At 46.8% G+C, this 22,195-nt stretch overlaps 1 protein-coding gene across 1 annotated transcript in view; it reads left to right on the top strand.

Annotated features, from left to right (window-relative positions):
• The window catches only part of EFCAB8 (EF-hand calcium binding domain 8), a 1,673,324-nt gene that overhangs the window by 109,060 nt on the left and 1,542,069 nt on the right, over window positions 1-22,195 (top strand). Inside the window, exon 3 of the mRNA XM_086932659.1 lies at window positions 12,100-12,283. Coding sequence (XP_086788785.1) covers window positions 12,100-12,283 — 184 coding nt within the window. The remainder of the gene's footprint in view (window positions 1-12,099; window positions 12,284-22,195) is intronic.

Raw genomic sequence — 22,195 nt, 5'->3', positions numbered from 1 at the left:
TCGACGTCCAAGATCCCGTCGACGATTGCCTCGCCGACGACAGCGTCGACGACTAGATCATCACCGTCGACGAAGGCCCCGTCAACGACGGCCTCGTCGTCGAAGACATCTTCGACGAAGGAACCATCGACTAAGGCACCGTCGACGGCAGCATCTATACCGTCGTCGACGGCCCCGTCAACGACAGCTTCACCGGCTATGGCAACTGTCGACACTACTCTGTCGACGATCCCACCGTCGACGGGCCCGTTGACGGTGAGTGATTCTGGCTTCCAAACTGCTTCTGTGCGTCTAAAGATCACGAGAAAGACGCTGACGCCAGAGTTAACTTCTCTTAGCCATGTGCATGTAACCGGGGTCCCAGCGACAGCCCCGCATTAGGGCGCGAATTAACCTCTTGTGACCCCCCCCTCTTATTTCCTCAGCCCGGACCTGTGACAAGATGGCCTGGCCCTGAGAAGTACAGTTGCGACGAGGAAGAAGACTGGCCCTTTAACTGGACCAAAGACCTGGAAGAAGAGGTGGAGCTAGAACATCCCTTAAAAGGCGTGTCCAACAATAACCAGGTGTGTTATTTCACCGGAGGAGCGGTCAGTGAGGAGCAGGGCGGAGAGGCGGGAAGCAGCGAGGAGAACTGGAGGAGCGGAGGACGATCGAGTGAGGAGGACGAGTGGAGGAGAGAGAACGACTGGAGGAGCGGAGGACGATCGAGTGAGGAGGACGACCGGAGGGGAGAGAGCGACTGGAGGAGAGGAGGAAGAGAGGCGGACCACAGCTACAAGTGGATCAGCGAAGACAACATCGCGGACTCACCAAAGAACACGGACGGGAGAGCTGAAGCAACACTGGACACGCCCGGAGGCCAACACCGCGATCCGCCCAGCCGTACGCCTGGAGGGGTACGGCTCTCTGAGGTGCGTAACCGTTTCGTAGGCTGGCTAAAAAAACGAGCTAGTCGCAATTAGTGGAGTGTTGTATGACTGGGGTAAAACACTGGGTTCCCTCACCGTCACGTCCCCTCTCAGCTGGAAATATTAGTAATTTCTGTTGTTGTGCATCACTGGGTGTTTCCCCCACGGGCCCCCTCCCCGGTGTTCCAATACTTGCTATTGCAAACGTACTGATACCGGCCTCTCTTCTTTCCCCTGTACGGTGTCGGCGAGGGCGGACAGCACGGAGCCTCCGGAGCCCAGAAGGAGGAGGAGCCCCGTCAGAAGAAAAGAAGAGGGAGTACTTAGAAAGACCCGACGGGAACGGAGTAGATCACCACGCCGGGGAGCCCTTCGTAAAACTTGTACTGATTCCCTGTTTGAAAGAATAAACCCTAACGTTACAAAAACCCGACTCTTGCCAATTCCTAGTCCCGCCGCTACAGTGGTGGAGAATGCGGACATTGTGAACGTCTGCAACGAGACGATGGAAGGAGTCGTGCAAGCCCTGGTGCAGGGCCAGGAAAGACTGGAGAGGATTGCGGAACAACAGCTCAGGGCCGCCGAAGCTGACCGAGAGTTGATTAAAACCGCCGTGGCGGCCCGAGCCCTGGACCCCCCCCTAGCTTCAGGGCCAGTTACAGTGAGCAACATACCTCACACTATTGGAGGAGTATCACTGCAGAAGTATCAGCCCGGCGAAGACCCGGATGCATTTCTAATGAATTTCGAGAGAGCTGCTCGGGCGTGTGGGTGGCCTGGAGTGAAATGGCCCTTCTTTTTGGCCCCCTTACTTGTCGGTGAAGCCCAAGCCGCCTATCAGGTAGCCAACCCAAGGGGTGACACGCCGTACGCGGATATTAAAAGGATCATCCTCGACCATCTTGGGCTGGACCGGGAAGCCTATAGGCTAAGATTCCGAAGAGAAAGAGGAGTAACCGGGGAGACCCCAAAAACCTTATTTGTCCGTCTCAAGATGGCAGCGGATAAATGGCTGAGCCCTACAGAAAGCACAAAGGAAGAAATTATGGACAGGATATACCTGGAACAATTCCTCGAGGCGCTACCCTTTGCCACACAAAGATGGCTAAAACAACATCCGGACTTAACCACAGCTCAAGCTGTAGAAATGGCGAATACTTTTTCTCGGGTCCAACAGAGACCCATGTTTCCCGTAGAGACCGAGAAACAGAAAACCTCCTTCAAGTCGGAGAAAAGGCCGGTACGCCTCCCAGAACCTCCTCGACCTCGAAACTGGAGGACGGAACCCCTTCCACACAGCGGACCTCAGTGTTTCGAGTGTGGCACATGGGGTCATATTGCCAGATTCTGTCCCCAGAAAAAACCGACTGAGGAACCTATGGAGGTGGGATACCTACCCCGCGCCGTCCTCTATTCCGCCGAAATGGGAAACGCCTACCGAGTAAGTATGAGAATCAACGGTACCCCCATACAAGCTCTCCTAGACTCTGGCTGTCGCCAGTCAGTAATACAAGCACACCATGTACGACCCCAGCAAGTCCTACCCAACGAACAGGTGTTCATAAGATGTGTCCACGGGGACGTAAAACCCTACCCCGTGGCGGTTATCACGTTGATGTCACCCGAAGCCCCCCCTTCTCGGGTAAGAGTGGGGGTACTAGACACACTTCCAGAAGACCTGATCATAGGAACTGACAACCCGTCCTTTCTGAAAATGTTCAAAAAGAGTATGGGAGAAGGGATCCCCGTCAGAAAAACCCCCCTATCCAGAAGAGGGGCTCCTGCATTAATTTCTCCAGACCCGTGGACATTGGACCGCAGCTTCCAGTTTGCACAGGCTAATGATGCTACGTTACTTAACGCCTGGGAGAATGCGCACCAAAACGATGGCGTGGTACCCGTTCGGTATCCCCGCATGTTCATCAAGAATGGGCTATTGTACCGACAAGGAAAGGAAGAAGACCCAGAACAGTTGTTGGTCCCGGTGTCCTTCAGAGAACAGGTGCTGTTTTTTTCACATTCTCACCTGGTTGCGGGACACATAGGGGCTGAAAAAACAACTCAGAATCTCCTACAATGCTTCTATTGGCCGGGTATTTATAAAGATGCCATGAACTATTGTCAAGAATGCGACATATGTCAGAAAAGAAACATGACTCGGCCACCAGCCGTACCATTGCAGCCCCTTCCTATAATAGGAGTACCCTTTGAAAGGATAGGGATGGACATCATCGGGCCCCTACCGAAAACCAGAAAGGGATACCAGTATGTCCTGGTGATTGTGGACTACTCTACCAGGTTCCCGGAGGCATTTCCCCTAACTTCGACGACCACTAAAAATGTCGCAGACAAAATGTTGGAACTATTTTCTAGAGTAGGTTTTCCAAAGGAAATACTGACCGACCAAGGAACGCCATTCGTCTCTCGACTCATGGGTGAGGTCTGCAAAACGCTACACATCCACCAAATTCGCACTGCGGTGTACCATCCACAAACCGACGGCCTTGTAGAAAGGTATAATCGTACTATAAAAACCACATTGCGAAAAATGTTGGAAGTCAACAGCACGGAGTGGGATCAAGTACTGCCCCTTGCTTTATATGTTATCCGAGGGCAGAAACAGAGTAGCCTTGGATGTTCTGCTTTTGAACTGCTCTACGGTCGCCAGCCCAGAACTCTACTGGCCATGACCAAAGAAGCCTGGGAGAGAGAAACCCCGGAGGAAACGGCCAGCACCCTGGAATATGCACGCAACCTTCGCTCCAAACTAGGCAAGTTACGGGACCTGGCATTCGCAAATCTAGAAAAAAGCCAGGAGAAACAGAAAAAGGTCTACGACAAAGGGAAAAAATGGCGTAAGTTGGAAAAAGGGGACTGGGCGTTGGTTTTGTTACCTTCGTCCACGCAGAAATTCAAAGCCGAGTGGAGTGGCCCGTTTCTTGTCGTGGATACTATCGGAAATACCACCTACCGATTACAGATGAACCCCAGAAAACAACAAACATATCACATCAACATGTTGAAGAAATGGCTGGGCAAGACCCCAGTCGGGGTACACATAGTGGAGAAAGACATGCCTCCTGATCCAAGCACCATACCCCAACTGGTAATCAATGAGGACCTACAACAAAAAGAAAAACGGGAGTTGACGGAAGTCCTTAGACAACAAGAACAAGTGTTTTCCGACATTCCAGGAAAAACCACCCTCGCGGAACATTGCATTGAGACTAGCCCGGGAAAGATAGTGAAGATACGCCCCTACAGGATCCCGGAGGCCAGGAGACAAGACATCAAACGGGAGGTGGAAGAAATGCTGAAACTGGGGGTGATACGTCCCTCACACAGTAACTGGTCTAGTCCGATCGTTTTGATACCAAAACCCGATGGATCTAGACGATTTTGTATGGACTTTCGAGCCCTTAATGAGATATCCAAATTCGATGCCTATCCCATCCCACGTATCGATGAACTGATCGAGAAACTAGGTAAAGCCAAGTTTATCAGCACCATAGACCTGACAAAGGGTTACTGGCAGGTTCCCCTACGAGAAGAAGATCGACACAAAACTGCCTTTTCCACTGCTGAGGGTCATTACGAATTCACGGTGCTTCCGTTTGGCCTACACGGAGCACCCGCCACCTTCCAGAGGCTTATGAACAATGTCTTGAAGGACATAACATCATTCACATCCGCCTATCTGGATGACATTGTCGTATTCAGCCCCGACTGGGAGACCCATCTGGTTCACCTGCAGAAGGTACTAGAAACTCTCGCCCGTGCGGGACTACGGATAAACGCAAAAAAATCCCGACTAGCCTTCCACAAGGTTAAGTATCTAGGGTATGTATTGGGACACGGCCTCATCGAGCCACAAACAGAAAAAGTGAGGGCAATAGCGGAGACTCCCTTTCCCAGTACTAAGAAGGAGTTGCGGGCCTTCCTAGGCCTCATTGGCTATTATCGAAGGTTCATCCCGCAATTTGCGCAACTGGCCACTCCTCTCACGGATGCCCTGCAGTCCCACGTCAAACAGTCGATCCTGAGGAGCCCCACCCAAGCCATGTTGGAGGCCTATTCATCGTTGAAAAGGACTATCATTTCTGCCCCGATTCTCACCTCGCCGGACTTCCAGAAACCCTTTTCACTGCATACGGATGCCTCGGACTTTGGGATCGGAGCGGTGCTGTCCCAAAAGGGGGAGGACGGGATGGACCATCCTGTTCTATTCATCAGTAGAAAACTGTTCCCGAGAGAGCTCAAATACGCCACTGTGGAGAAGGAATGCCTGGCTATTCGCTGGGCTATTGAGAAACTGGCCTACTATCTGGAGGGCAGGTCCTTCACACTGTACACTGACCATGCCCCTCTGTTATGGATGGCTAGGAACAAGTCCTCTAATGCTAGAGTCATGCGCTGGTTCCTGGCGATGCAGCCCTATTCCTTCACTGTGTGTCACGAAAAAGGGGTAGACAACAAGGGGGCCGATTACCTGTCCCGGCATCCCCTTCCCGAGCGGAAGGGTCCAAGGGGGGAGGTGTGTAACCGGGGTCCCAGCGACAGCCCCGCATTAGGGCGCGAATTAACCTCTTGTGACCCCCCCCTCTTATTTCCTCAGCCCGGACCTGTGACAAGATGGCCTGGCCCTGAGAAGTACAGTTGCGACGAGGAAGAAGACTGGCCCTTTAACTGGACCAAAGACCTGGAAGAAGAGGTGGAGCTAGAACATCCCTTAAAAGGCGTGTCCAACAATAACCAGGTGTGTTATTTCACCGGAGGAGTGGTCAGTGAGGAGCAGGGCGGAGAGGCGGGAAGCAGCGAGGAGAACTGGAGGAGCGGAGGACGATCGAGTGAGGAGGACGAGTGGAGGAGAGAGAACGACTGGAGGAGCGGAGGACGATCGAGTGAGGAGGACGACCGGAGGGGAGAGAGCGACTGGAGGAGAGGAGGAAGAGAGGCGGACCACAGCTACAAGTGGATCAGCGAAGACAACATCGCGGACTCACCAAAGAACACGGACGGGAGAGCTGAAGCAACACTGGACACGCCCGGAGGCCAACACCGCGATCCGCCCAGCCGTACGCCTGGAGGGGTACGGCTCTCTGAGGTGCGTAACCGTTTCGTAGGCTGGCTAAAAAAACGAGCTAGTCGCAATTAGTGGAGTGTTGTATGACTGGGGTAAAACACTGGGTTCCCTCACCGTCACGTCCCCTCTCAGCTGGAAATATTAGTAATTTCTGTTGTTGTGCATCACTGGGTGTTTCCCCCACGGGCCCCCTCCCCGGTGTTCCAATACTTGCTATTGCAAACGTACTGATACCGGCCTCTCTTCTTTCCCCTGTACGGTGTCGGCGAGGGCGGACAGCACGGAGCCTCCGGAGCCCAGAAGGAGGAGGAGCCCCGTCAGAAGAAAAGAAGAGGGAGTACTTAGAAAGACCCGACGGGAACGGAGTAGATCACCACGCCGGGGAGCCCTTCGTAAAACTTGTACTGATTCCCTGTTTGAAAGAATAAACCCTAACGTTACAAAAACCCGACTCTTGCCAATTCCTAGTCCCGCCGCTACAGTGCAACTATTGCAACCAGCATGTCTCCTTCAAGCTGAGGATTCTGACAACAGGGATATGTTCCAGTTGGCAACTAGCCCCTCAGAACTGGATGTTAAATGCCAGAGCTCAGATGAGGAGGATGTTCAGGAAGAGGTAGTTCGTATACCACCTACACCTATGGTCTGTCTTCCAGCATCCCTAGTTACAGATCTGCGATACCTCATCCAAGATTACAAGCAGAGGTTCCCAGAATCTCCGGTTTCTTCAACTTCCACGGCAGCTCCATCACCAAGACTGCGACCCCGCCCTTAACCATTCAAAAGGAACGGGTGGATTTGCCAGGTCCTCAATCTTCTGATGAAAAAGAAGAGGAGGAACGGCAAGAAGAAGGTGTTTTTCAGGACGATCAATCTGTCCATGAGGACTGGGAGGATTACGTCATACCTTTGCCAGCATCTCCAGTGCCCGCAACCTCGGATTATCCACCGGTTGACATCGACGGTTTCCATAATGTGGGGAAAGGGCCGCTAAGCGCTTCCAAATTACTATGGATTCCCAGGAGCAGGACTGTTTCCTGTACGATTTCAAGGAACCTCTCAAGAAATCAACAAGGTCAATTCATATTATTGATTATCTTTGGACACAGCACAGGGGGTTCAGGTTATGCAGAATACCGCCTCTGTTTCGCCAGTGGTCCCTCGATTGGACAAAAAGTACTAAGGGCCATAATGTTAATGGGTGTGGTCATGTCCAGCTCAGCTCGTCAAGAGCACACGAGCACTGTGCCTCATGACGAGCTGAGCTCGTCATGAGCACCGAAGGGGTTATAGACTGTGCAATGGACGTCGCTATGACAGGATTCCGCCAACTGGCTGGAGAAGCGGTTTTGATGCGCCAAGGATGGCTAAAAGCAACCTCATTCCGTCCAGAGGTGCAGACAAAGGTTTTGGATATGCCATATGACGGCCAACTATTATTTGGATCCAAAATTGACGAGGCTCTACAAAATATAAAAAAGGACACAGACACTGCAAGAGCCTTGGGCACACTCCAATATAAAAATCAGTCCTTTTGGTGAAATAGAGGAAGAGGTCAATCTTCCTACAAAGGAGGTTTTCAATACAGGTCCTCTTACTCTTCCAACCAGAGTAGGCCACAGTACCAGTAACGCCAGCAGCAACAAGGCCAACAATCCTCGTATGGAAAGTTGTCCTTTTGGGGTAGAAGACAAAGGAGAAACAACGGACGCAGACAATGACTTGTTTATTCAGCCAGTCCAGACCTCATCTCACTTATTAAAAATTGGAGGAAAAATTACCCATTTTCTGCAAAATTGGAAGATAATTACTACAGACCGTTGGGTCCTTCAATTAATAAAATTCGGCCATTCTATTGAATTCATACGCACCCCTCCACAAACTCCGCCTTGCCCAATGCATCACAAAAACCTACGGCTGCTTCTACGAGAAATCTCTGTTATGCTACAGAAAGGAGCAATAGAGAAGGTACCACCATCCCAAAGGGGAAAAGGATTTTATTCCCGATTCTTTCTGATCCAGAAAAAATAAAGAAAATGGAGGCCAATCCTAGACCTCAAGGCCCTCAACAAATTCCTGAAGAAGCAGTCGTTCTGCATGGTAACGATCCAGGAGGTCTTACATCTTCTGGAAGAGGGAGATTTCATGGCGTCACTAGACTTACAGGAAGCTTACTTCCATATACCATTTCACAAGAATCACAAAAAGTACTTGAGGTTTGCAGTAGCAGGCAGGCATTTCCAGTTCTGAGTCCTGCCCTTTGGACTCAAGTCTGCGCCCGCATCTTCACGAAATGTCTTTCCCCAGTGGCGGCATATCTCAGACAGCGCCGTCCTCAAGTCTTTCCATATCTGGACAACTGGCTGATCAAGGCACCATCCTTCGAAGACGCATCCAGGTCTTCCAATGCCTGTCTAAGTCTCCTAAATTGCCTGGGTCTCACGCTCAACCAGGAGAAATCGACCCTACGACCTTCTCAAACCATTAACTTCCTGGGTGCAACCTTGGACACACGTTCTGCAAAAGCGTTCCCATCTCAGGAGAGGAAAAACAAACTCCTAGCACTAGCGTTTGGAGTAGCCTCTCAAAGAGTGTTGACGGTCCACCTCTTCAAATCCCTTTTGGGGATTATGTAATTGTGCATCCTTTTGATCCCTCATTGCCGTCTACGGATGCGTCCTCTGCAGGAGGCACTCTCGAGGCAGTGGGTCCAATGCGCAGGGTCTTTCGACGACTGCATAAAGGTGACTTCTCAGATGGTCAAAGCTTTGTGATGGTGGATGTCATCACGAAACCTGTCTCAAGAATTGACATTCCTGCTTCCAGCGGCTCCTCATGTCATCACAACAGACGCATTCTTAGAAGGTTGGGGAGCCTTCCTACAAGAGCTGCAGATACGCGGAAAAAGGTCACCTGCAGAAAAGAAACTCCATATCAATCTGCTCGAGCTGAGAGCAGTCTTCCTGGCCCTGCAGTCTTTCCTACCAAGGATCAAAAACTCCCTAGTGCTCGTCAGGACAGACAACACTATGACAATGCACTACCTCAACAAACAGGGAGGGACGCGCTCGCTGACACTCTCTCGCGAGTCGCAGAAAATCTGGAACTGGCTAATAACGAACAATGTAGCCCTACGGGCGGAATATGTCCCAGGCATGGACAATGTACTCGCCGACTCGTTGAGCAGGCAGAAAACATCATCTCACGAGTGGGAGCTAGATCAGAAGATCCTCAACCAAATCTTCTCCAGATGGGGCACGCCACAGATCGATCTCTTCGCTACAAGGATCAACGCCAAATGCCCACACTTCGCAAGTTGGCATCCCCTGTCAGGATCTCTAGGGATTGCATTTTCCAAATCGCATGGCGCAACGTCTTTGCGTATGCCTTTCCGCCATTCCCGATGCTTCCCAGAGTCCTCAGGATGATGAAAGTGGAGCCCCAACTTGGCCAAGACAACATTAGTTCACAGAACTCCACCGTCTATCCCTGAAACCGCCGATCCGTCTGAAGCAGTGTCAGTCTATGCTCACAATGAACAACCGGCAAGTTGAACATCCGGATCTGAAGTCTCTCAAGTTAGCCGCCTGGCTCCTGAGTTCCGAGAGTTTCGAAATTTGAATATTCCGCAGGAATGTAGAGACATCCTTGCCAGAGCACGAGCGGATAGCACCACCAAAACGTATTCCCTGAAATGGAAGAGGTTTGGTCTGCAGATCAAGGGATACACCCTTTCTCTTCCTCACCGGAACAAGTTTTACCTTACCTGTTACATCTGGCAAAGTCGGACCTAGCCCACTCTTCCATTAAAGTCCACTTGGCTGCTATATCCTGTTATAAGAGAACTTCAGCTGGTCCATCCCTCTGGTCAAACAGGTTGATTAAACAATTTTTGAAGGGATTATACAGGTCTTTCCCTCCAGTAAGGATGTTGCCACCTACCTGGCATCTGAATGTAGTTCTTAATCAGCTCATGAAGCATCCATTCGAGCCAGTGCACAGAGCTGACCTGAAATACATCTCTTGGAAGACAGCGCTCCTTCTTGCGCTCACCTTTGCAAGGAGGGTGAGTGAACTGCAGGCATTTTCAATTCAGGATCCTTTTCTGCAATTTAAAAATGACAGGGTGATCCTGAGGACCAATCCGAAATTTATCCCAAAAGTTCCGTCGGATTTCCACCTTAATGAGCCTGTGGTTTTGCGTTCCTTCTTCCCAAATCCCAGTACAGCAGCAGAGAGATCATTGCATTCCTTGGATCTCAAGCGATGCTTAAAATTTTACATCAACAAAACAAAAGCGTTCAGGAAGTCAAACCAGCTATTTGTTGCTTACAGCTGACCTAGGAAGGGTCTCCCACTTTCTAAACAGAGCATCTCACGCTGGATTTCTGCGGCCATCTCTTTCTGTCATGAACAAGCAGGACAGCCACTACGCTCTAAGGTGCGAGCCCACTCCACGAGAGCTATGTCCACTTCTATGGCACTCTTTGCAGGGGTGCCGGTCATTGACATTTGCAGAGCGGCAACATGGAAGTCGCCACATACCTTCACTAGGCATTACTGCCTGGACACGGGGCTTATGAATGATGCAGCAGTGGGACAAGCAGTACTACGCCATCTATTTCACTGAGGTGAGCCTTCTTTCGTCCCTCCATTCTTCTCTTGTATGCACATTTCTTTACTGATACTTGTTGTTGGCATCTATTGGCTATTACTAGTCGCTTAATATGTTATTATCTAATGACTTGTATATACTGTACCATCCAAAATATGCACTCTGCATTGCTTGCTACTCTGATTCAGGTATGTGAATCTATGAAAGACACCCATAATACTGGATAAGAAATGCTTTACTTACTTGTAACTGCAGTTATCCAGTATCGGTGTCTTTCATAGATTCACATGCAACCCTCCCGCCTCCCCTGGAAGGACTCACCTAATTCTCTCAGTAACACGCCTACTTAGCTTACTTAGCTTAGTGCATACGAGAATCTGTGGGACTGAGGCTCCTGCCAGGAGGGTTCTAGAGGGAGGTGACAGCTGATTGGCTCTTCTCTAGAGTTTGGTCCTTTTTACAAAAGGACATGGATATGTTACTAATGTGAGGCCTTTAGGCCTACTATTCTCTATATGTCTATATGGACATTACTCGACGACGGGGAATGATTCAGGCATGTGAATCTATGAAAGGCACCAATACTGGATAACTGCAGTTACAGGTACGTAACGCATTTCTTACACAAAAGCCCAGGGCTGGAAACGGTGCCTATAATGAGATTGCTTGAGGTGGTCACCCTATATGTGATCGAACCTCACAACCAGATTTTCACATCTTGGTCATTCTTTAGGTACTTGTACAACGTAATGGGAGTGTAGTACCTTTTTGTTGAGAATTTTAAGCAGAATCAGCCGGACTATCGAGTAGAGTGAGACCCAGCAAAGGTGCTCATGTAAATATTACATCTGCGCATTGTTTAGGTTCCATCCACATCATTTTCCATTTTCCTCGGGCCCATGTCACTCACTGAAATTATTAATACTCTTTTATTTACCTGTAGCGCGTTCCCATCATGCTCACGAACAGTGAACTGATGTTCCTTCTAAAGCCCTTCTGACTCCTTTGGCCCAATGTATTCAATGACTTCGAGCTACTCCGAACGATGTTTCTGTTATCGAGTCTCTGTAAAACATTACATCATCGCTCTTTACAACTCTTTCCCGAGTTCAACCAACCTACGTTACCTATCCATCAATTCCAAAACTGGCTTGTCATCAGTATCTCTTATTGATAAAATAGTACTTGAATCAAGCACTCTTTACTTTGCATATGAAATTAAACCATCCTTCGTCCCTCACAGAAGCAGCCTCATTGCTTCCTCTGCTTCTTTGGCTGGGCTTCCCATTATTAAAATGTGGGTGAATATACACTTAAGCAAGGTTTGTGCATTACGTCATTACGTAAATTCTCTACTCATTCGGTTTCCTTCAGATCATTTTCCATACATTTGTCTTCTCTCCCTTTCGCTTACTGTTCTTTCTCCCTCTTTCCACTTTCTTTATTTTTCCTAGTAACGTTTTACCATTTTGTATTTTGTCTGTCCCTAGAGCGCATCGAGAAATTATTGTAAAAGTGGTATTTTTTCCAAACATAAATCGAGGTATTGGAAAGAGAGGTGTACAAGAAAGAATTGTTGAGAATGACACATCGACTGGACGCTTTCTAACTATCAGCAAAGATGGTGTTCTGATTTACTGGAGTGAAAGCTTCAAACTACTGCGCACAGTCCAGGTATGTATTTTGTTCCTACTAAATGCTTTCTGTGCTGCAAAGCCGTTTTATTATACAGAAAGTTCTAAAGAGGGCTATAAATCAGGTAATCTGATTGACTGCCCTGCATTCCGCATCGTTTATGTGTATGGCATGTGTATCTTTCTGTGTTTCTGCCTATTTGCTAATCTGTCTACATACATCTGCATACATCTAAAAGTGTTCTCTGTTCCCAGCTACTTCTGTGTTCTTTTTTTCCTCTTTTCTGATCTCTGGGTACCATACCAGGCTACTTAGTAGCATTACCAGAAATATTTGTTTGTATTAACAAACGAAAGCCTTTAGTGTGCGGTCTTTACCACTCAAGGACGTGCCATATTCCCCGTTTAAGTGTACATCGTTTAGTGTACATCCTCTCCAGTTTTGAAATAGGTTGGGAAATGCTTCTCATGCTCAGCGTGTTTGACCTGCGTACCCCTACCCTGAGCCTTTCTATCACTTTTTAGGTCTCGCGCCTGCGTTGCACTGCGCGAGACATTTTGTAAGGAAAAAACGGGGTTTTAGCACTGACCTATGAATCGCACACGCTCGTGCGTTTGCGATTCCTTTTGTGCTACCGATTGGCCTTTGCGTGCGTCTTTTTCTAAAAAGACTGCACGCAATTGGCCAAAGGCGGGCGCATTGCTCCGCCCACGGCCTATTGGTGTCTATTACGAGCTTGGTGCGCGTAATAGACACCAATAGGCCGTCATGTAGTTTCAATTATCGTGCCCCGACACGGGCGCGATAATTGAAAGCACGGCTCGCAGTGGCGCGCGAGCACCACTCGCTGGCTTTTTTTTGCTCGCTGGCTTTTTTTGGGGGGGATCCATTTCATGGGGTCAGCAAGTAAATGAAAGAAGCCATAGTTTGTTCTGAGCCACTTTCACCCAGCTTGTTTACTTAGTCACTTTCTTTGGTGGTAATGTGGTCTAGTGACTGACGCACCAGCGGCTAGTTTTGTCTATGATTTGAAAGTTTAAATCCAGGCAGGGCCAAGTGAAACTTTAATATTTCAAAGGTCATAAAAAAGAGTACAGCTTTTGTGTGAAATGGAAATACGTATGTTTTTCGTGCACTGCCGCCCCTCGTACTGTTGTAAACGTTCTCATATTCTCATATCCTGCGACTGATAAAAGTGTCGATAGCAGCCTGAAACGGTAATTATGGCGGAATAAACCGGTATATTAAAACTGTTTTTTAAAAATGAACCCTGTGGGGCCAAGTTGATTTTAGATACTATCATATCGGGCTTGAGTAACTCATTCTGGCCTTTAGTTTTATTTATTTTGGACTTTTGGGTTCCGCACTTGTATTTGTGCATTTTGAATTAAAAACCAAAACAAGAAAGATGCAAAATGCATTAAAAATAGCATGAGAGGGTAAACGAACGAAGGGGAGAGGATGTGGTCCGTTAGCTAGAAGGCCGACTTTGGTGCTGGAAACCAGGGTTCGAGCCTCGGGGTCGCGTCCACATCCTGTGATTCTAGGCAAATCACGTAATCTTCCCGTGCCTGAATGTGTAATGTAAATACGGTGCTCATGTAAAGCGCTCCAATACCTTCGGGTCGAGTTTGCGCTATATAATTATGCAAAAAAAAGCAACAAAAAAACGAACAACTAGCACTCATTGGGCAACAACTATTACATGTCCTCACGAGATCCCTTTCATCCTGTTCTGTTCACTGAGCTCGATTTCTGCAGTAGACAGTTCTCTACGATTGAAACCATGTGTCCGCCGGGGGCTCCTTGTGCTGGTAAAGCGGCTAGGGTCACCCCTTCTAACAGGCACGTCTCTCCCCTTGCCTGCGGCGCATTTCAATGGGCAGAGCCTGACTGACATCACAGCACCTTTTGTTGCAGAAAGTCTTAGCTGGTGCACAGGCAGTGTGAGCAGCCATGTGAAATAGGGAGAGTCCATTTCACGAGTAAGGGGAGTCTCTAAACTTATAGCAGAACTATACACTGATCTATCTCTGCTTAGCTAAGGTGGTGAACTAAATGAAAGGTGTAGTTCTAACAAATGTTTTGAGGTTTTTATGGAAGATCAGAAGATTATGCTTTCGTGAAGTTGGAACCATAGTTTGGGTGCTGGCACAAGAATTAGCACTTTTCCTATTTTTTGCGGATGTGATATGGTGGGGTTAGTTTTCTTTTCCTCTTGTTATCCTTTGACCTCTATGAAGTGTCTAGTTTTGGTAATCCTGAGTGTACAGCTATGTGCGTTAATTGGGTGAACTTAAAGGCAATTTGCCCGTCTGATCAAATCCAGTAAAGTAGTTTCCGGACTGGTGTTATGTAGTTTCATTTTTTGTGTGTTTGCTTTATGTCAAGGCATGCAAGATGGCCATAAGGGATGTGATAGAGGGAAAAGCCAATATGGCTATATCAAAGATTGCCGAAGCTTGCACCAATACTCGAAGTCTTCTTGGAGAGATGGAGTTTTCATTTTCTTTAGAAGTTCCAGTCTGTATCAATAGTTTCAATAGTTTGTTAATGTGATGATTGAAGGTTAAGGAACTGTCAGTTGGAGCCGGATTAATGGTGGGTGATCCGAAGAGAGCTGATGTTTTGAACCATTTTTGTACTTGTGTGTGATGATTTTTGTAATGAAGTATTAATTTGATCCAGTTTGGGTTATGTTTTTGAGAGACGGCAGAAGGCCATTTGATAACTTTTTGTGGAAAGATCTTTAGGTTGCATTGTTTAGTGAGTGGAAACTGAGGTAAAATATGCATGCTGCTAAGAACGTGTACTCTGCGGATCACAAAGTGCATGTAATTGAAGAAGTCAGCTGGTTACTGCTTTTGCCAGAGTGATCCTATTGTTACTTGCAGTTTATAAGTGAAAATACTAATGTAGAACAGTGAGCAATTAACTGTCATCAAACACCTGCATGAAAACTGCAGGGTATAGGATAGAGCATTATGAATTTTCCCCAGTCTTTCATTATCCTAACGTTGCAACATGGGTTCATTTAGGTAGAAATTGATTCTTATTATTAAAGAGAACCCCCAACCATAATGTTACGTTTTTAATTCTGAGCTTGTGCTTCTCCAGACCAATCATTCTTAAACTATGCTGCTTACCTTTGTGAATGACATGTCACTCCTACACCATGTAGTCCTCCGGCTTATGTAATGTGTCCTGTACATTGATTAACACATCTATGAATTGATTGTCTCTGTGTAATATGTGTGTGATGTAAAGTGCTCTGACAACATTCACTGATATGTGTGGCTCTATAAAACCGATTAAATGCATCTGAGAGGGAGTGGGTATGGAGACTTGAGAGGCATTTTTAAAGGGCGGTTGTTAGGGAATCCGTGGCGGAGGTGGTCACTGGGGGCATCAACAAACACTGTAACACTGGGCGCCACCAGCACTAAATTTGGCCCCTACATTACTGTTTACAAAAAAGGGTGTGGAGCTCACTTACCATTTGTTGGCTTCAGTGCCCCTCTTCTTTGCAGCCTCCTTAATTAGCCAGTGCTGACCAAACGTCACTTCTGAACCTTTTAGTGGAGCAGTGACGAAACACAGATTGATTCAAATAAAGCAGTGTTGAAGTGACATGCATCAACAGCACATAGCTTCCTTCCGGATGAGGAGAAGTAACATGGATGGGACAGATGACATAGGGAGGAGGTGGGTATAAGTATAGAAAAACAAAGAGATTTGACTTTGTCAGCATTGACAGTGTCTGATCGCATCATTCTGCAAATAGTACCTGCATCACAGCACATGCAGCAGATGACCAGCGGAGGGGTACTAAGGAAATGAACCTGTACTTGGTCCTTGCGCTGCGGGGCAAAAACAAAGTGACACATGGCAAGTGCTGCCCCAATGAGAAGGCAGCAATGAAAAGCGCCAATTATGACAACAAATGTAATCTGTGGGTGTGTTCCGAGTCCACTACTGAACATAAGAGTCTCCAAGCGAGAGCGCATACCATAGTGCATGCTCTCGCAGCCTTTGCCTAAATAAAATGTAAAAGGAGCACCCTAAAAAAACAAGCATTGGCAAAGCAATAGGTCTCACCTTTGTATGTCACATTCTGTTGCCTTGGCCAATGTTTGGCTGTAAACTATTTTGAGCACACAGTGTGGAATGACGAGTGTTCATGCTGTACACATGTATAAATCGTGTTACATGACTAATATTGTTTGTGAGTTTGGCTGGATTCTGAGTTATGCTTGTTTCTGTGTTATGCATGTGAAGGACTATTTGTTTGCTGTAGTGTGCGTGCCTATCTCTGCAATACGTTCTTTTGTTGCTCTGTTGTGTGCATCGGTGATCTGTGTATTTATTTTCATTACCCTTCTTACTAAGATCTACCTATACAGAGCTAATCATGTTAAAGGATGGAAAAAAGATGCATCATATCTCTCAGAACAACACTTCGATTCACAAATGCATATGCAGAGCTTACAGGGCACCTCGAATTGCCGAGATGATGGACGGTAAATGGTAACGAAGCTATCATAGGCAGCGCTTGTTTCCCCTCGACTTCTTCATGCTACATTCGCAGATGTGAGTTAGACAAGCCCTTAGATCTGTTATTTTATCTCTGAAGAGAAACCCAACGGATATATAAGGACAGCCCGATAGCAAAGCGTGGTAAATAACCCCCTCTCCTGAGAATAAAGGCAGAAGACTGGAGGGACTGACATAGAGGGAGGATAAACTAAACACTGTGTTAATTTTTCCTACTTGCAGAAGTTGTCGGTTGCTGCAGCGATCAGCAAACTTTTCCCCCTCTCAGTGTCCTGTCGGGTTTCAGAAAGGGGTTGTAGGGCAATCTGTTCCTTCTACAGAAGCAAGCACAGTAGAACTAATAAACTCAGTGCGATATTTACAGATGGCCATTCCAAACGCCTGCACGATGACACAACTACTTGTAAGAGGTTTACCAGCATAGGTAGAAGTTTAAAAAACGCAAAGGAACGGATCGGGAATGTATACAGATAATCAACATTTTATTTTTTATTTTTTAGAGTTTTCTATAGTGCGAACCAGACCCAGGATAGGGTATCTGAGCATTTTACAGAGAAAGCATAGTAAGAATACAAACCTTTACCAGAGCAGAGCAGACAAAGTATCAGCATATTTTTAACAAGGGTCGGCAGGTAACAGAAACAGGAAATGTCAGAAAGAACAAGTTCGAGTACGCGTAAGTCATTGAGGGGAGAGTAGAGATAAGTTTGAAGCCGTTGCCTGGTTAAGTGCCCTTTAAGACACTGAAAAAGAGACTGGCCCCATAAGATGAGGCCTGTGCGTAATTAGGGGAGGAATTTGCTCAGCAGGAATGATTTTGCTTACCTTTTGAATAGGGTTGTAGAGGAGATTTTTCTGATGTTTGGAGGTAGGTAGCGAGTTCCATATTCTTGGTGCCGCTTCAGAGAATTTTCTAGCTGAAACTCAAGGGTTTCAGCAGTAGGTTGTTGTAGCTCCTAGAGTGACTGTTTCCTCCAGATAAGGTACTTTTTTGGGATAGGTACTGGGGGGTATTGTGGTGAAGCGCTTTATGAGTGATGCAAGCCATCTTTAGGTGGATTCTAGCTTCGTAGGGTAGCCAGTTGAGCGCCTTCAGGTGTGGCGGTATGTGGTCAGATTTCCTAGATCCTGTTAGGAGTCTTGCTGCTGCATTGAGACAGGTTTTTAAAGGGGCTGTTGAGATTTTGGGAAGCCCCGAGAAGGTAGTACATCCGTACTCCAGCCTCGAGATGACTAAAGCCTGAACTGCCGTTTTGAGGTCAGGGTTCTCGATGAATGGTTTCATTTTTCTGATATAGCTGAGGTGAAAGCGGGCATTCTTGGCCAACAGGTTGATGTGTGTTTGCATGGTAAGATTTTTAATCAATTTGTAATGCAAAGCGATTTGGTGGAGTTCACCAAATTCGGCGTGCAATTCAGCGCAGTGATCATCTTGGTCCATTCCTTTATCTCCAGGGTGTTTTTAGGGGGGGGGGGGAATTAAGAGAAATTCCATTTTTTGCAAAGCTTAGCTTGAAGAAGTTGATCGTTAACCAGTGGACGGTCTTTTCAAGGGCTTGATTCTTCATCTTTATCTCTTCAATGGAGGAGATTTTGATGTAAAGTTGAGTGTCGTCCGCATTCTTGTGGTGGGAGATGTTCGCCTACTATAGTAGTTTTGTTAGTGGTTAGACATATAAGTTAAATAGCGTGGGTGTTAGGGTTGAGCCTTGAGGCACTCCTAGTAGGTTGGGTGAGGAGGGAGAGAAATATTTGTGTTTTCCAGAAAAGATTTGAACCATTGAAGGACTGTGCCAGATGAGTCCATCCTGTTTTCCAGTCTATTTAGAATTTTGTCGTGATTGACCGTGTCGAAGGCTGAAGAGAGGTCTAGCAGGACTAGTAGGCAGGTTTCATTATGGTCAAGAGCGAGGAGGGCGTTGTCTACTATATGCAGAATGGCTGTTTCTGTGCTGTGGCCAGGTCTAGAGCCCGATTGGTGGACATTCAGTAGATTGAAATCTGTGATGTGTTGGTTCAGTTGTTGCTGAACACATTTTTCCAGGACCTTGGCTAGCATGGGGATGTTGGTTATAGGTCGGAAGTTATTAGGGCCGGAGGTGTTTGCTGTCGTTTTTTTTAGGATTGGGGTAACTTGACCCGTTTTTAGGCAATCCGGGATGTGACCATGCGCTAGCGAGGCATTGATGATTTTGGTCGAGAGAGGGGAGATGATATGGAAGATGTGGGGTAGGCAGTTTGACGGAACAGGGTTATTGAACTGTTGAGTAGCTCTGATTTGCAAACAGAATTACATTATTCACATGACTGGTGAAACAAAGTAAAGTATTTAAAGACGTTACAAATGAATACCTGAAAACCCAGAGAATAAGAAGCTAATACAGTTATCGATGAGGTTGGCAATTAAGAATGAACAGATGCAGTAAGGATAAAAACCTATAGTGTTCATAGTATATAAGAACAAGCCAAATTGTGTATAAGAGATGTAGAAATGGGGTGGGACTGACTGGGGTATGTTGAACTAAGACATTTGAAGAATGGAATATCAAACTGGTAAATCGAGATGCTTCTAATTGGTAGAGTTTTTCTGTGAGTGAGATTTACAATATGAACCCACGCACTGCACAATATTTCTATCGCCCTTACCTACTCACCACCAGTCTAGCCAAGAATCTCCGGTCCATGAGTAACTAGCTGCCCCAGAGCAGTATTTTTCTTTGCAGTCTTGGACTTTTCTTGTTTAGCCCACTACTATGAGAACAGGAATATACATCCCAGCATGCTAAGAAAGAAAACGGTACGCATGGACTGGGTTGACTTAGCAGCTATACACCATCCTCCGGTTATAGCTCTTTACAACATTTTAACACAAACATTTTGATTTTACCTTTCGCACTTCATCCAGCACCAAGTCAAAAGATTTCTTGTCCATTGTTGAATAATCTGCTAGCGGACTCGCAATTGTTCCAATGGTTCGACAAATCAATATTATAGGAAAGTGATTAAAACTCATATCACCATAGAATGGATAAATTAAAATAGTAGTCAGCATCCGTGCTTCTGAGTGCAGTGCCACCCTATGTTTGTGGCACATTCAATGCAGAGTGCTTTGTGTCTCCAGTCACTAGCTGTGTAGTGCTTCGGTATTCTAGTAAGCACGGCAGGATGCTTTAAACGGATTGCATTTTTGTATTCATCGGTGCAGGGCATTCTTGACAAAAAGCTGGATCCCTTTCTGGACAATGGGCAGCAAAGCATTACCAGGGTTGCAAAGCGATGGACGCCGAGACTGCTAGCTATCCGAACACAAACAATTCAACATGGGAAGTTAAAAGCTAAGACGGCTCTAGGTGAGCGACAGCAGCATGAAGAGGTGATGTGGACAGCTGTCAGTATAGAGCTCCAGCACTGTCCTGTATTAAGATGATTCCCATTTCCCACTGCTTGGTTGGAGGCAGAAAGTGCAGAAACCCTTTGCAGGAACCACTGTGCTGCGGACAGGCAGTACATTAGGAAATGGTTAGGCCTCTTTGTTTTTAGGCCTCGCCTAGCTATCGTGTAAGTGATGCTTTGCAAGATATTTAGTGGGGCTTCTGAAAGTGCTCCCAAACAGCCGGATCGGGTACAGTGCACCATTTGTTAGCCTGCGTGATCACTTTTGCGGCCGCTTTGATGTTCTCAGTGAGCCGCACGGCCACTGAGAACATCAAAGCAGCCGCTAAAGTGATCACCGGGTACAGCTGTGCTCCTTGCATTCCCCCCTCCCTTTTAGCCCATCCCTTTCAACAACATCACTTTACACTTTGCAGTAGACCTTTTTCTAAGTCACGACCTCTAAACTTAATATAGACAGATGCTGCATCAGTCTCCCCTTGATTTCTGTGTCCTTCACACGGGCTTTGATTTCACCCTTTATCTGCGGCTGAGTCCGGTTGCGTCCTGGCTGCTCTCAGTCAGCTGGCAGCCATTTCCAACCTGCAGGCTCACTTGTTGTGATTTGACACCCAGCTCACTGCCACTTCCTCGGTGATGTCACTCCCAGTCTCCGGGTCCCTTGTTGTGATGTAATAGCTGGCAGCCACTTGTGCCTTTAATTTCAGTTTCTATAACCATGATCCAACTGATGGAGTTAACATTTCTAAACTATGCGCACCCCTTACAGTCTTTCAGGCACAGTAATGTGATATGGTTTCTTTTTAATAAACAGCACCACATTTTACATGTTTACACCTCGTCTAAGCGCGTTTTATCAAAAGGAGTACATATTATGTTTTGTGTCTGAAAGGCTCAAAGGGCTGGCATGCTGTCAGTAGATGGTACATTGTTTGCATTTTAGTATATTGTATACTTTGTGCAAAATTTGCAAAAGGCTAGTATAATTATGGCATTTTACTCCACATAAAGCAGGACTTGTTGTGCCACTGACGTTGTGCCAGCCCTTCAAGCTTTTCACACGTAATATCACGGTATCTCCTCCTTTTGCTAAAGGGACATTTGGATACTGTGATTTATTTTAAATAAATGTTTGTCAAAGTGCTTAGCTGACAGGATTGAGGTTTCTAAATGTATTTATATTTTAGAACAACACAAGCCCAACTTTGGAATTTTTATATAAGAAACGATTTTTGGAAATAAACACACACTGCTCATTGCATTTGCAGTTTATTTCCATTACATACTTCGGACTGTGCTTAGCTGGCATGATAGTGTGATAGGAATTTATTTATAATTAAGAATAAAACATACTCAGGCAATGGAAAATTTACAGGAGAAACACACATTTTTTTACTAGGATTGGTTTTGTTTATTGAATTAGGACTTGCTGGGCTACTTAACAGTGTCTCAGCCCTTACAGCTTAAACACATTGGCTAAACCAATAACTAGCTAAACACTTTTTTAGGCCCCAAATGTGTGACCTATTGGCTTTGCGTGCCGCACCTTTCCGTTGTGTGTCTGTGTAGGTGAGGTGGGGGGGGGGGGGGGGGGGGCACAGTTTTTAGTCTCTACATTTCTGGCTACGGCGGACTAAGCAGTTTCTTTCAATCCCTCTTATCAGTTAGTCATTAGCACATTAAGAGCCAGAATGCTTTATCTTGGAGGCAAGGTTATGCAGTATAAGATACACAATCTTGGCCGCGTGCACACGGCCCTCCTCCTCTTCCCAAGTCACAGTTCCGACGTGGTACATTTAACTCGCATGCTGCTGGTCAGTCGCAAGAGCTGCACACCAGGCACCCAGTGTGCACCCTCCTGTGTTCACTGTCCTGTGTGCACTGGCGTGTGTGCAACAGTAGGTTTGCCACGTCATGAGTGCATGGTCCTGCGTGTAACGTCCTGTGTACCTTCCTGTGTGCATGGTCTTGCGTGCACTACCCTGATTGCACCACCTCTGTGCA

This window comes from Lissotriton vulgaris, chromosome 7, assembly GCF_964263255.1.
Source record: "Lissotriton vulgaris chromosome 7, aLisVul1.2, whole genome shotgun sequence".
NCBI classification, from domain to species: Eukaryota; Metazoa; Chordata; class Amphibia; order Caudata; family Salamandridae; genus Lissotriton; species Lissotriton vulgaris.
Note: the sequence above shows the minus strand (reverse complement) of the source record. Positions and strands in the feature narration are given on the sequence as shown.